The sequence below is a fragment of the Danio aesculapii genome, chromosome 2 (genome assembly GCF_903798145.1).
Source record: "Danio aesculapii chromosome 2, fDanAes4.1, whole genome shotgun sequence".
Taxonomy (NCBI): domain Eukaryota; kingdom Metazoa; phylum Chordata; class Actinopteri; order Cypriniformes; family Danionidae; genus Danio; species Danio aesculapii.
In genome coordinates, this window is record NC_079436.1 from 36,301,722 (window position 1) to 36,317,282 (window position 15,561).

At 34.7% G+C, this 15,561-nt stretch overlaps 2 gene segments (V, D, J or C); both read right to left on the reverse strand.

The window, feature by feature from the left end:
• Positions 1–1,806: 1,806 nt before the first annotated feature.
• On the reverse strand, positions 1,807–2,327 carry LOC130238251 (T cell receptor alpha variable 4-like). The segment is given in 2 exon segments: positions 1,807–2,189; positions 2,288–2,327. Coding segments are annotated over 2 exon segments (423 nt in total).
• A 9,393-nt stretch (positions 2,328–11,720) lies between these two features.
• On the reverse strand, positions 11,721–12,166 carry LOC130236599 (T cell receptor alpha variable 7-like; the record flags this gene model as incomplete). The annotated part of the segment is given in 2 exon segments: positions 11,721–12,013; positions 12,118–12,166. Coding segments are annotated over 2 exon segments (342 nt in total), but the record flags the coding sequence as incomplete, so codon positions are not given.
• Between the last annotated feature and the right edge of the window lie 3,395 nt (positions 12,167–15,561).

Below are 15,561 nucleotides of genomic sequence, written 5' to 3' on the forward strand. Positions count from 1 at the left end.
TCCACCATCATTACACATCACGTCATGCTGCACTGTGGCCAACTTCTAAAATAACATTTTCATAATTTTTATTTGATGTTTTCTCTTTTCTTTTGAGGCAAAGGACAAAATAATAGCAGCTTCTGTTTCACTTTTTAGGTTTTTACTTTTTTAATGTTTAATATTTTCTATAAACAATTATGGGTGACCAAATACAGTATAAATTTAGCACAATCATGTACTTTTGTATTTGCTGATGAGAGTTATATACAGGCAGAATACTTAGTCAGGAATAGAAATGTTATTTTTATTTAACAAACTCAAAATATAAAGTAGATGGGTTTTAATATTGGCCTACATTACATACAGTAAATACATATATACATACATTCATCAACGCTATCTCACGGCAATTCGTAACTTTTAGATTTAGTGGCTAGTTCAGATGAAATTGTATATGAACTCATTCGTACGATTTGGGATTTGGTCATACCGCTGTGATGGTTAGTTTTAGGGGTGGGGTTGGGTGCCATGCCTCCTTTTAAAAATCTTACATTTTTGTACAACTGAACACAAATTAGCCACTAAACTGACAAAACGTAAAATAGTTACGTTTCCTTGTGAGATCAGGCTGGTATGTACATAGATAAAGGCATTGACTGAACCTCTCACAGGTGTAACCACAGATTTTATTATGTTCAGGGCTGGTTTGATTGAGGTTTTGATTGTGGTTTTCTCTTGATGAGTTCAAAGAGAAAAGAGCTTCAGGTTTTTGTACGACATGTTTCATGTTTTGTATCACTGGGCTCCTACTATTAGAGCACAATAATAGAGAGCTGAATCTGTCAGACGCACATCAGTAATAGTGAGTTCAGTGGATGAACGTGATGTAGTCGACTGAAATCGTTGATCAGAAGTGTGTTGAGTACTATATGAACGTGCACCTTTGTATAATAAATACTGAGGTCCTCCTTTGAGATACTGTCTGAACCAGTAAAGCCAAACATAATCACTGCTTGTACTATACGAGCAGCTCAGCTTAATATTTTCTGTTTCCTCAGATGTTTTTTCTGTCCCTTTATCTGGCCCAATGCTGTCTCCACACACCAAACCTGTCAAAAACAAAAAGCAAGAAATTTAAGAAATTTTGTAAAAATCAAACATTCACAGGACTTAAAAGAAGGTTAAATAAACATATAAAATAAACAAAAATGTTTTCATTAAATAAATATTGTATACCTGTGGCCAGAGTGAGAATCAGTATAAAGCTTGTGTTCATGTTGAAGTTCAGCTCAGCTCTCTGTAGAGGCTCTCAGTCTCTGAGCTGTAAGACAGTACACACACACACACACACACACACTTCTTGATATATAAAGGTGTGGCTTAAATTCAGCTTAAATTTCACTCTAATTTCATCAAATTTTTTTATGATTATGTTAACTGATGCAAATCTGAAAAATATTTGCCTTCTAATATTATCTATTTATTTGTACATATAATAAGAAAAATAGCAGCATGTGAATGTGTGAACACTTGCCTTCCTGTGGCAGACATTAACAGCACTGAACATGTGAGAATTAATGACAGTTTTTTGACAGTTTTTTTTAAATATTGCAACCTAATTTGTCACCAAAAGCACAGGACTGTTGAGATTTCACCATCTCCATCTGTATTGTGCTATAGATTCACTCACTGTACAGTGTTGTTATTGATTTTGATTGTTTAACAATCGACTGATTCATTTTGGGGTTTATTCACTGTTCTGATTATATTACTGCAAATGGCCGTTTCAGCGTCATTATCACTGTCCTTCATTTTCACTGTCCTTCACATACTTCTCTGTTTCTCTCCTGTGTCTGATTGTAACAGGTTATTGTACAGAGCTGTTGTGTTTCCTGTGACTGTGGGCCTCAGAGCACAGTAATACACAGCAGAATCTGACACTGCAGCAGAGGAGATCTTCAAATCTGCTTGGTTTCGTTCCTTTTTCTCAACTTTAACAGAGAATCTTGGGTCTACTTTTGATGTTTCACCTTTATTTGCAGCACCATAGATGAGAACTAGAAATTCAGGTTTTGATCCTCCATACTGACGGTACCAGTGAATATAATCTCCAGTTCCAGGAGAATGACTGCAGAATATTGTACCATTTGAACCCTCCTCAGAAACATCTGTGATGTTCGCTTTGATATCATTTCCAAAGACTGAAGCTGAAAAAGAAAACATTGTAAAAACCTTTTTTACTTTTAAGTTAGATTAATTTAACATGTTATCAAAAGGTAACAATTAACTAAATAAATAGACCTACCAGCTGAAGCACAGAAGAGAATAAGTGAATGAAGCTTCATTGTTGAAGTGTTGAACTCTGAGAAGAGTCAGACTGAATGGTTTGAATCATAGTCTCTGTCAGACACATTACATCATGTCAGATCTGTCAACACTGAGTTCCTCCTCCCTCACACACATTACTTCTGTTCTTTTATTTATTGCAGTTCATGAATGTCTATGAACACTGCCATCTTGTGGCACTTTACATCTACACAGTGTCACACATGCTTTAAAATTTAAACAATGGCATAACATTAGTGTTTTTTTCCAGCTGTGGCGGCAGGCCTTTAACAAATCTATAAACTACTTTTGGCGTTATTTCAATGACAAATGGAGAAATGTTGTGAGCGCAGTATTACAAGTCGAGATCGCATTTATGTAATACGAGCATGCAAATCTTTTTGCTTGCACGCCGATTTCCTCTGCTCGTGCACAAAAACTTATTGCGCACCCTCACATATACGCTGTTCAAGCGCAGATCTTCTTGTACGCTCTCAAATAAACTCTGCTGAAGTGTGATTTAGTGTGTTTATGTAGTGAGTATGTCTCCAACATTTATAAGATTTGCTAGGAATATTTATGAATTTCTCCAACAGACCTACAAAGCGGCATTAATGCGTCCTGAAGTAAAGTGAAACGGCTATAAACTCCAGCAAGATAAAGTCATTGTATGCAGAACCACTAGACTTTTATCTATAACGTATAACAATGGAAACTGTTCATCTTAACTGAAACTTACAGGTACGTCATGTTTGCTAGCCTCACGCATCGCACACCTGTCAGTCAGTCAGTCAGTCAATCAGCATGTCAACTTAAAGGGTTAAACAAATAACGCACACTACGATGACAGAAAAGTTTGCGCTGTTATAATTCACTTACCTTTTGTTGCGTTTTGGTGCGATTATCACCCGCTATTAAAAACAACAACAATGATTGAATGTTTTGAATGAGAAGCTGTAATGTAGCCGTGGCGGGATGAATTTTGGTGTGGCGCCCCGCCATGGAAGAATGAGTGTAGCGGAAACCATGCATTATTTTAAAACTTGTAATTGTTATTGCTAAGATCTACTGGGGTGCAGATGTACCAGTGACGAGGGAAAAGTTCAGTCCAAGGAGTTTTTCTGCTGCCATCTAAGTTGTGTAAATATCTAATGGTGGAAACTGTTCATGTGAGTTAATACACTTCTACAAACTTGCCAAAATAAAAGTCATAGTCACGTCCTATCTGTGACAATTATCATTTGCAGTTTTTTAAAGGAATGTACAAGGTCAGTCATCTACAATATAGCACATTGTATATAATAAGTGCCTCAATTGTGTCAAAGGAATATCCATCAGTACACCAGCAGTCTGAACCATTGATACAAGTTATTATTACCATTAAATTCTGACCAGGATTAAGACAAACTAATACCAGATCCTGTTAGATTTTTAAGGTTTTAAGTTTGTTTGACTTTATTTATTTATTTTTTCTTATTTTTAATTTTCTTTATGCACAATGACACTGTAGTGTTTTTGAATACACATTTACAAGGATAAAAATAAATAAATAAATAAATACACCGCTTAGAGGTGCTGTATGTAAGTGTTTGACTCTTCTAAAAAATAAAAAAATATATATATATATGTTTGCAGATATTTAGAAAACATGCTAAGTGAACATTCTTGTTTATCTGAAAAACAATGGTGAAGTCAGATATTCTGCTTTAAAATGTGTTTTCCGTGCCGGAACATCTGTCTCTGTTTTGGTTCCTTTAACCCGCCCAATGCCACTTTAGCCAGTTAAATTTCAGCACCCTGGGTTGGCTTTGTTTAAAACTAGATTAAAAATACATCTCTTTGCAATAACATACACATAAAACACAAATGCTGTTGAAATCCAAATCCTCTAGAGGATTGTTAGTTTGCATTATTTAGGGCAACAATTACCAAAAAGACATTATAATTTGAACAGCATCTGCGCTTATGTTAGTCTTTAGGTGTGTCCCAAATCGCATACTTATGCACTATTTTGTAGTATAAATAGTGTAAGTAGTGCATTCACACTGAAAACTCAAAAAATAAGTGCACTTTAATTACCCGGATGATGCACTCATTCAGCTGGTAAAATTAAGTGTGTACTGATGGACACTTCATGCTAGTGATGCGCGGATGGCGGTTATATCCGCAGGCGCTGTGGATAATCCGCGGGTCGGGTAATAAAAGACTATGTAGAACTATGTAAAGGAAGTTTAGTCGTTATTTTATGCATCTTTTTAGTCATACAGGACGTCAGCATACACATACTGCATTTTGATTGTACTGTACGTGTGCTGATTTTCACTTTATGTATTGCATTCAAACATTTTATTCTAACAAAAGCAAAATATTTTATATTTTCTGAATGAAGATGAGTATTTGTGCACTGAAATAACCGCATTTTACATTAATTCCTGAAAATAGTGTTTTATATGAGGCTAGATTGAACCTCTCACAGGTGTGACCACATATTTTATTATATTCAGGGCTGGTTTGATTGAGGTTTTGATTGTGGTTTTGACTTGATGAGTTCAAAGAGAAAAGAGCTTCAGGTTTTTGTATGACATGTTTCATGTTTTGTATCACTGGGTTATTACTCTTAGAGCACAATAATAAAGAGCTGAATCTGACAGATGTACATCAGTAATAGTGAGTTCAGTGGATGAACTTGATGTAGTCGACTCAAACCGATTATCAGAAGTGTATTCATTATCACCCAATGATCTAGCATATCTGCGCAGTAAATACTGAGGTTCTCCATTGAGATACCGTCTGTACCAGTAAAGCACAACATCTTCACTGCTTGTACTGTAAGAGCAGCTCAACTTGACAGTTTCTGTTTCTTTAGACTTTTTTTCTGTCCCTTTATCTGGTTCAATGCTGTCTCCACAAACCATACCTGTCAACAAAAGCACAAATAAAATGATTTTTCATTAAAAAAAACAAAGAGGAAAAAAGTAAATAAATAAATACAGCTTAATTTGTTTTCTATACCTGCTACTACAGTGAAAATCAATATAAAGCTTGTGTTCATGTTGAATGAGATCAGTTCAGTTCTCTGGTGAGGTTCTCAGTCTCTAAGCACACACACACACACGCACACACGCACACACACACACACACACACACATACACATATACACACACTTCCTGATTTATAAAGGTGTGGCTTAAAGAGATAGTTCAGACAAAAAAAATATTTTGCCATTCTTTCATTTACTAACCTTTTATTTGTTCAAAATGTTTGAAGTTTTACTCATGAATACAAAAGTTTTATATTTTGAAGCATTCTGGTAGCTGGCACCCATTGATGCACAGTATTGTGGAGATTTAATGTTCTTCATCTGTATTATAAAGATTCATTCCTTTTGGTTAATCTTTAGTTATCAGTATGATGGTAAAAAAAAACTGTACATTCTAGTCAAACCATCCTTCTGCAATCTTATACCAAAAACGGAAATAAGGGCAGTATTATTAGCTAAAATTGTGGGAGAACGTTGATATTATGTGATTGTATTGTATTGCAATATGGAGCAATTAAGTGTTGATGTTAAATCAAAAGTAATTTACAAATACTTGAAAATTAGATGATTTAATGACAATAATTGTCTATGGTTACAACTGAATTAATTACAAATAACTGTATAAAATGATCAAATATGAAATGATAAAAACATTTGATAATAATTGTACCCAGCTTAAATGTAAAACAAAATTACCAGAGGTAGAAGGAGAAACGGGGAGGGAGAGGCAAAGAGAGTAAGCAGGCCTCAAAGAAAGCCTGATAGCAGTAGAACCAGAGAAGATAGACTCTAGAACAGGAGAGAAGCAGAGCAGGAAGGCAGCAGACCAGGAAAAAAATAGGCCAGGAAAAGAGCCTGAGCAAAGTTTAGCACTTATTTTGTCTCTTTCTTGACCATATGACCAAAGCCCAAATACTGAGACATTCAAATTGACCAATCAACATGTTACCACATCGTAAAACCCCCAAAGTCCACACACCAGACCCTGATCTTATAAGTATCTGCCTTTGGAGTTTGTGTGAGCCTTTTTTGGTGAAAAAAGACATTGTTTTGCCATATAGAAAAAAATGCATATGATCATTTAGACTCTTACCATGTTCTGTATATCTATAATAACCTTAAGATGCATCCATGTATTTGATTAGGTACTTTATGTTTTTATTCACTGAAAATAAAGTGGTTTTCTATTACACTTTGCTCTGGAATACTGGATTCTGACTGATCATTTGTGGCATTCAGTCTGTTAGTGTTAATCTAGTGGCTGACAGTGACGGTGTGCTTCTCACAGGTGAGTGGGCTTGACAAACCACCTGTAGAAATTATAGACTGTAAAAGATATGGACATAGTATCCTTGACATCACCTATAGGTTTCTAAATAACGCACATGAAGCTACAAGTAGGCGTGGCCACCCATCGCCATTTTGTTCGCACGTCATTGCACCAACCAGGGGATACCAAACAAGGCAAAAGGAGGCCACGTGAATGGTTTGTGAGGCTGTGAGCACAATTAAGTGCACACAGCATCCCATATCATCTGATAATTGTAAGAAATAAGTCCAAAAGGCAACTGACTGTGTAAAGCCACATAAAACAAAACAAAAATACGATGAATATGCCGAGATCAGTGGCTAATCTGCCAGATTCAGCTGAGGTGAAGTGACTTCGACCAGCGAGACCTAGCTGTCACTCAAGTGGCCACGCCCTTAATTATGCAAACTTAATATAACCTAATATAAAGGAAATGGATGAGTTATAAAAAAATTCACCCCCCTCACAGTTGTCATGGAGGGTAATAATAGCTATATGAACCAAAATCGTTCTTTGTACCAGGCTGTAAACACCTTTTTTTCTGCTGTAAAGTTGGCCATTCTAACAGTGGGCTCAATTGCAATTTGCTCTATTATGGAGCCAGGACTAGCGGAATTTTAATGAATTGCAGTTTCAGTTACTTCCGTATTGGCTTCCCGAGGGAGAGCGGGAGGTTGCCGCTTGGTAGAAACACGCTGCACTCTTCTCTCGCTATAATAAAAACACTACCTTACTCTCAAGGGCGCCCCCAAGGGGCGCCCCACCCCTGTGTAAACTCTGACAACCCCAATAGAATTTTGCTGTTGATATTATTATTTTAAATGTACTTACATAAATTTACAATATTTCAATAAATACATAAATAAATAGCAGTCACTATATTATTGTGGATTGATTGGTGTTACTGACATAGCTGATTTACTGCCCCTCCCCCTCTCCGATCATCGTTGACAGCCTGCACACACCTTCAATAGACAGAAAGGACAATTTAATATTTCCCTTAAGGTACATCAATAGAAAAAGCTGTATTAATAATAGTATGGCTCAAAAGGGAATAAGGATAAATGATATTATTAGGGTCTGTATAGTGTGTGTATAGTAATGCCTTTTGTTCAGTTTGTTCATTTATTTTATTTTATTAATTAACTCATTAATCTTCATTAATTTTAGTCATGGCGTATACCATATGCTGTACAATAAAAGTATGTGAAAAATAACTGAAAAGTTATTTATATATATAAAAGTGTTTTTAAACTAAATATTGATTTTTATTTGGCTTGCCTTGCACATGTACTTGCTGAACTATTTTAAGGAAAAAAAATGCAATATTTCAAGAGTAATTAATTAAATGAATTAAAACCACATTATTTCATTTACTAGAAACAAAAATATAAAATTTGCACTGAATTCATTATTTTTTTTGTGCCCCCCCAAGATTTGGTGTGGCCTCTTCTGGCCACCCCTAAGAAAATTTTCTGGGGGCACCACTGCTTACTCTAGCACCTAATTCTCTGAGAACTAATAGTTTCTTTGTATAATTAGTACTTTCTGTGTGTACTGTCTCTTGTTGAATTGCTGAATGCCTCCTCAATTGTAAGTTACTTTAGTTAAAATTGTCTGCCAAATGACTAAATGTACATGCTAGTGTTTCTGAATGCAAAAAAGATAAATGAAGATGTGTATTTGTGCACTAAATAAAACCCATTTAACAATATTTCCTGAAAATAGTGTTTTATGTTGAACCTCTCACAGGTGTGACCACATATTTTATTATATTCAGGGTTGGTTAGATTGAGGTTTTTATTGTGATTTTCACTTGATGAGTTGAAAGAGAAAAGAGCGTCAGGTTTTTGTACGACATGTTTCATGTTTTGTATCACTGGGCTCTCTAGAGCACAATAATAGAGAGCTGAATCTGACAGATGTACATCAGTAATAGTGAGTTCAGTGGATGAACGTGATGTAGCAGACTCAAACCGATTATTGGAGGTGTGATCATAACCAGTATATGCTGACCGTGCTGAATTTTGTAGTAAATACAAAGGTTCTCCATTGAGATACTGTCTGTACCAGTAAATCTGAACATATTCACTATTTGTACTATATGAGCAGCTCAACTTAATATTTTCTGTTTCTTCAGGTGTTTTCCCTTTATCTGGCTCAATGCTGTCTCCACACACCAAACCTGTCAAAAACAAAAAGCACAAAATTGTTTTGAATTTATGAAATCAAAGAATAAAAATGAATAAATACACCACTTAATTTATTTACTACACTATACCAGCTGCTACAGTGAGAATCAGTATAAAGCTTGTGTTCATGTTGCAGATCAACTCAGCTCTCTGTTGAGAGTCTCTGAGCTGTAAGTCACAGCACATCACACACACACTTCCTGATTTATAAAGGTGTGGCTTAAATTCAGTTTAAATTTCACTGTAATTTCATTTCATTCCTCTGAAGGAGGACTTATAACCAATAGAAAATATTTATTTTATAATAATTTTGTCTACTTGTTTTATATACATTACTATAATAGCAGTGTGTGCTTGTGAATGTTTGAACACACACTGCCATCCTCTGGCAAACATTTACCTGCACTGAATATTACATGTGAGAGTCAGCTGAGAAGATTTATTATTTGCCACTTTTGACAGTTTCTGCATTGCAGAATCTTTCATTTGATTTGGCAGCTAAAGCACAATATTGTGGAGATTTATTGTACTTCATCTGAATTTTGTTAAAGATTCACTCATTTTAGAATGGTATTACATTTTTGTTTTTCATAGTTTTACCAAGGATATTAATCTAGATAATGGAGGTTTATTCCCTGTTCTTATTTTACCACTGTAATTTGCAGTTACAGCTTCTTTCTTCTATTTTTTTATTTTTTATTTCTCCATTGTGATGATTGTATCAGGTTTTTGTCTAGAGCTGTTGTGTTTCCTGTGACTGTGGGCCTCAGAGCACAGTAATACACAGCAGAGTCTGATACTGCAGCAGAGGAGATCTTCAAATCTGCATGGTTTCGTTCCTTTTTTTCAACTTTAACAGAGAATCTTGGGTCGAATTTTGATGTTTCAGTGTCTTTTGAACTGCCATAGGTAGCAAGCAAAAATTCAGGTTTTGATCCTCCATACTGACGGTACCAGAAGATATTATCTGCTGTTCCAGGAGAATGACTGCAGAATATTGTACCATTTGAACCCTCCTCATAAACAACATCTGTGATGTTTGGCTTGATGTCATTTCCAAAGACTGAAGCTGAAAAAGAAGCAAACATATTTACTTTTTAGTTAGATTAATTAAACAGTGTTATGAAAAAGTAACAATTAACTAAATCAACAGACATACCAGCTGAGGTGCAGAAGAGAATAAGTGAATGAAGCTTCATTGTTGAAGTGTTGAACTCTGAGAAGAGTCAGACTGAATGGTTTGAATCACAGTCTCTGTCAGACACCATTAGATCATGTCAGAGCTGTCAACACTGAGTTCCTCCTCCCTCACACACTTTATAGCTTCTGTTCTGTTGTTAATTGATGTAATTCATGAATGTGAACACTGCCATCTTGTGGGACTTTATACCTACACAAAGCGTTATATATCAATCAAAGTATTATTGCATTGTATTACTACTATCAATTATTTACAGTTCTGCCACTGTAGATCACTGTGATCATTAGAGATGGACAAGGTCAGCTACAATATATTTGCTGCTGAGTGCTTCAAATATGTCAAGAAAATATCCCACAACACCACCAGCAGTTTGAACTATAGATACAAGCTGTTATTTTAGTTCTAATAGAAGAATGAATAGATCATTAAATATTCATTTTGAGTGTTTATTATTATTTCCATTTTCTAGTCTTTCACACCTTTAAATACGTTCATAGTGAATTCACAAATTGTATTTTCTTGGCAATGACAAGAATGAGAATAGACTAATATGCGCATGGGCCTGTATAAGATTGTAACGGTATGATAACCTTGGATAAAAATATCACGGTTTCACGGTATTGTGATTACTGCTCTAAAATATATTCTTTATAAATGTCTCAGTAAAAACAACAGCTTTTTTCAGCTTTTAACACAATGGCTGCGTGCGTCCGAAATCACATACTTCCATACTATATAGTACGCTAAAAAAAGTATGCAAGTCAGGTAATATGTTTGAATTCATAGAATTCGAGCTTCCTCCGAGATTCCGAAGTGGGCATCCGATGGATGCTACGCTATCCCATGATGCACCGCAAGAGAATTAATGAATAGGAGTGAAGCGGGTTTGTCATGTGATGACAAAATGGCATTTATAGTACATCCGAGCTCCATTCATACTACTCGCATGCATACCGTATAGAACATACTTTTCTATCGGTCGAGTAGTAAATTCAAATGCAGTACCTACTGAGTAGTAGGCGATTTTGTACACAGCCAATATATTTTATTTTGATAAACATTTAAATATTTTGTAACAGTTAACATGTCAGGCTAAAAAAATTAAATGAAGACTTCTGCTGTCTTCATTAGTTTCAATAACACAGATTTCTTTACAATTTAGAATGGCATCTTTGGGTATCTTTTCTGCTGGAGATACTGTTGTTCCAAAAAACAAAAATAAATAAAATAAAATAAAAATCTCTTTAGGAAATATACTGTAGGAATAGTATAACAGAACATGTTGGCGGACTGAAAACCTTGACTTTTTCAAACCGAGGTATACCTTGAAAACGGTTATCATCTCATGCCTAATATGAACACATGCAAAAGGTAAGCAGGAGAATTAATGAAAAGTAAAGATTCAGTAAAACATCTGGTGGGAAAAAAACATTCTGCCTTACAAAGGTCTAAAACTTACACAAAAAAATCTGTTTACTAAGCTAACTTTTCATTATGAATGATATTAGCCTCAGTCAGTGAGTTTTCAGTGCAGTATCAGATGAAAGATTTAATGATTTATTTCATGTTATGTTCCTCTCAGTTTCATTGTTTTATGAATCGGTGTATGAAAGTTGAGGTCTCATCAGTTTCTGTGTGAGTGTTGAGTGTGTTTGAGTCACTGTGGGCCTCAGAGCACAGTAATACACAGCAGAGTCTGATACTCGCACATCCTTGATTGCCAGAGGAACTGAAGTTTTGCTGAGAGCTGCGTTAAATCGCTCTTTAAATTCATCCTCACTATTTCCAGTTGTAGAGAATTTATTGAGCATGTGTTTGGGGACTCCATTGACTTTCTGCTGGTACCAGAATAGAGTTGGGTTTGTAACAGAAGTCTGATATGTGCAGTCGATGGTTACAGTATCACCTTCAAAAGCAGACTGAGACTTTGTGTGCTGATCGACTTTGTCCTGAGAATCACATCCTGAAATAGAATTACAAATAAATGTATAAATATTCACATTACACACATAAATAACAGTCTTTTTAAATGTATATTTGAAATCTTAATCATTTTGATAATTTTACCATTGATGTACAGAATTATGACCACAATGCCACTTGTCCAGAAAGCCATTATATGAAGCTGAAATCCTCTGAAAGTGTTGAAGAATCAGCAGAGATGTTGTGCTCCTCTTCCTCTTTCTGCATCTGTTGAAGCAGCAGTCAATTCATATCACTTGCTCTGCTGCTGGGAGGAGTCTGAGCTGCAAACTCTGACATTTTTCATGAGTTATTTTCTCAAATACTTTATTTTATTCATAATGTTTTGTTTGATTATTTCTGAAATTATTTTATTTTGATTAACTGAGTACAGCAGGTATTGTAATATTAGATTGAAGTTTATTAGTACAAAACTGTTTGTTCTCTGCTTCATATTTGTGTTTTGTGTATCTTAGCTGATATTCAATTCATTTCCTTTTAGTTGCACTTTGGACTGAAAGGACACACTCTTGGTGGTAAAAGTGTAAAGTAGCCAGTCCCACAGTAATTCACAAACTTGGCAACATTTCTTAAATGAATAGCTTTGCTCATAGCTAATATTCCATGTTAGATTGCTTTAATTTAAGTGCTCTCATTAGAGGCTAAGATTAAATGATAGCACCATCTGTTTGAATTAGAAGACTTTTATTTATTTATTTTATAATTTTTTATTAGTGCACAGGGCATTGTAATGTTTGAATAGAAAAGTGTGGTATTGATTATGTAATCTACTTGTAAAGGTTTTGTCATATGGTTACCTGCTTAGTCATACTGAAATTCATTAATATTTTCTTTAATGATTAGAGATAAAATTTACAACCTATGCTGTTTTTCTAATTATATTTTTTAATGATTCTCAGATTCTCATGTAACACGCTTTCTTGTTTGTTTGTTTTTTTTGTTTTTTTTTTTACAAAAAAAACAAAATCAAGTGTAGTAGTGCAACAGGATGTTTTTTTTTTTTTTTTGGAAATCAACAATGCTGTGTGTGTAAACCATTATTTAAAACAGCCATTCTTTAAACTACTGTAACAGTCATTATTTAAAACAGTAAAAACATGGTCAACCGTTTGGTAGAGGGGCAGTCAAAGTGTTAAAGGAGAACATTTATTTTTGCGCTTAAGTATCCACATGCTACAGTACTGTATGTTATATTATGAACATATTAATGTTTCTCTGAAGTTTTATAACAGGTGTGACCACATATTTCATTGCATTCAGTGCTGGTTTGATTGAGGTTTTGATTGTGGTTTGCACTTTTTGAGTTCAAAGAGAAAAGAGCTTCAGGTTTTTGTACGACATGTTTCATGTTTTCTATCACTGGGCTCTCTAGAGCACAATAATAGAGAGCTGAATCTGACAGATGTACATCAGTAATAGTGAGTTCAGTGGATGAACGTGATGTAGCAGACTCAAACCGTTTATCAGAGGAGTGTGAACCAGAAGCCAATCGTGCACTTTCGAATAATAAATACTGAGGTTCTCCATTGAGAAAACGTTTGTACCAATATAGCAAAACATATTCATTATTTGTACTATATGAGCATCTCAACTTGACAGTTTCTGTTTCCTTAGTTTTTGCTGTCCCTTTATCTGGCCCAATGCTGTCTCCACACACCAAACCTGCCAACAAAACAATCAACAAATCAGCAAATATTTCAGATTGTAAAATCAAGTTTGACAAAAAATATCACATTCACAGTACTTTGAAAAGAGTGAAAAATAAACTTATTTCGGTCACTTAAATACACTTTTTAAAATAATTTATCACAAGTTTTTGAATATACCTGTGGCCAAAGTGAGAATCAGTATAAAGCATTTGTTCATGTTGAAGATCAGCTCAGTTCTCTGTTGAAACTCTGAGCTGTATGGAACTGCACATCACACTTCCTTTTATTAGGAATTTATTAAGCTTAAGTTTTACTCTACACTGCCATCACGTGGCAGACATTAACAGCTCTGAACCTGTGAAAATCAATCAAAAGAGATGTTTTATTGTGTTACACTGTGTCCTATCTACGTGACATGGCACCACAACACACATGATAAAAGGTACATTTTACATGAAAAACTTAGTTTTTAACCATGGTGACATGCAAAATTTCTATTTTAGAAATCATTTCTATTTCAGCGACAAAGTGGCAGCATAAAAACAGCATATACTACTGTGACAATTAAAGATCACCTCAGATAAAGATTATGTGCTTTATTCAGTGTTAAACGCTTCCAATGTGATTTTTAAATATAATTTTACATGGTATTTATTGCCATACAACTGAAAGTAGCAGCAAAGTTTACCTCAGATCTTGAAAATAAAATAACTAGCAGACTGTTCGAATAAAATTCAGAACAATGACTCAGTCAACATCAATCACTCAGTAGCCTAGTAATGTTAAAGAGTATTAATATGTATTAATTAGAAACCTGTACCATTTAATTTAATTAGGCTTGTATTTAAATACTTGTCATGTCACATCCCAGCAAACATTTGGACGTCCTATTACTGTTGAAAAGACGTCCCTCTGTCACATCGCGTCACGGTTGAAAAGTAGTTCCAAAATGAAAATCCAACCGACATCTTTTACATCATCTGGCCGTGAATCGCACGTCTTTTCTACAGTTGTTGCTAGATTGGATACGTTTGTGGCCGGAAGTTAATGAGAATTATTCATTAAAACAACTAAATTAACTAAATTGTATTAGTTATTAACTTATAATAAACAATAAGACTTTAAATAGTGAATTTTCAAGTAATATCTGATGCATGTCACAGGCCAGATTAACATATGCAATTATGAATGTGTGAAAATAAAGAGCAGACGAAGTATTCTAGCATGTGGTGAAATTGTGTTTGAGCATTGTTTGGCACTACAGGCTCTAGGTTTGCAAATATGAACTCAGAAATTCTGAAATACACTTTTAAGTATTCAACAAGTTTCAACAAATTTGAACCCTAATGCAATTTAATTAATAATAGTACAAAAACTATTTTACAGGAGCAGTTTAAAGAAAAGTGGTTAGACTTTACCTGTTAAATCTCCACATGAGCTAATAACACCTACATACATATATTTAACGTTTTATGCTAACTGTAAACATATTAAGTAAATAACTTTTTAGATACAGATTGATAAGTTTTGCTCTCATTGTTAATGACAGCTTATTGTAGGCTAAACTGAATCATTAATACTGGTATGGTAGTAAATGCTGGAAAACATATCTACAATAGAATGATACTGTATAGCTTTTTGTTAGGATTTTTAACAAATTGTTGCATTATTATTATTAAAATGTTTTATTTCTACACGATTCCACTTCAAACACACCTGAAAGTGTCATTTGTAGCTCTGACTGAACACACAGCAGGTGGATGATGGGCAGAGATTGTAGAGAGAATTGGGTAGGCTAAATTGTTCGTAGTGTATGTGTGTGAATGGGAGTATATAGATGTTTCCCAGTGAAGGGTTGCAGCTGGAAGGGCATCCACTG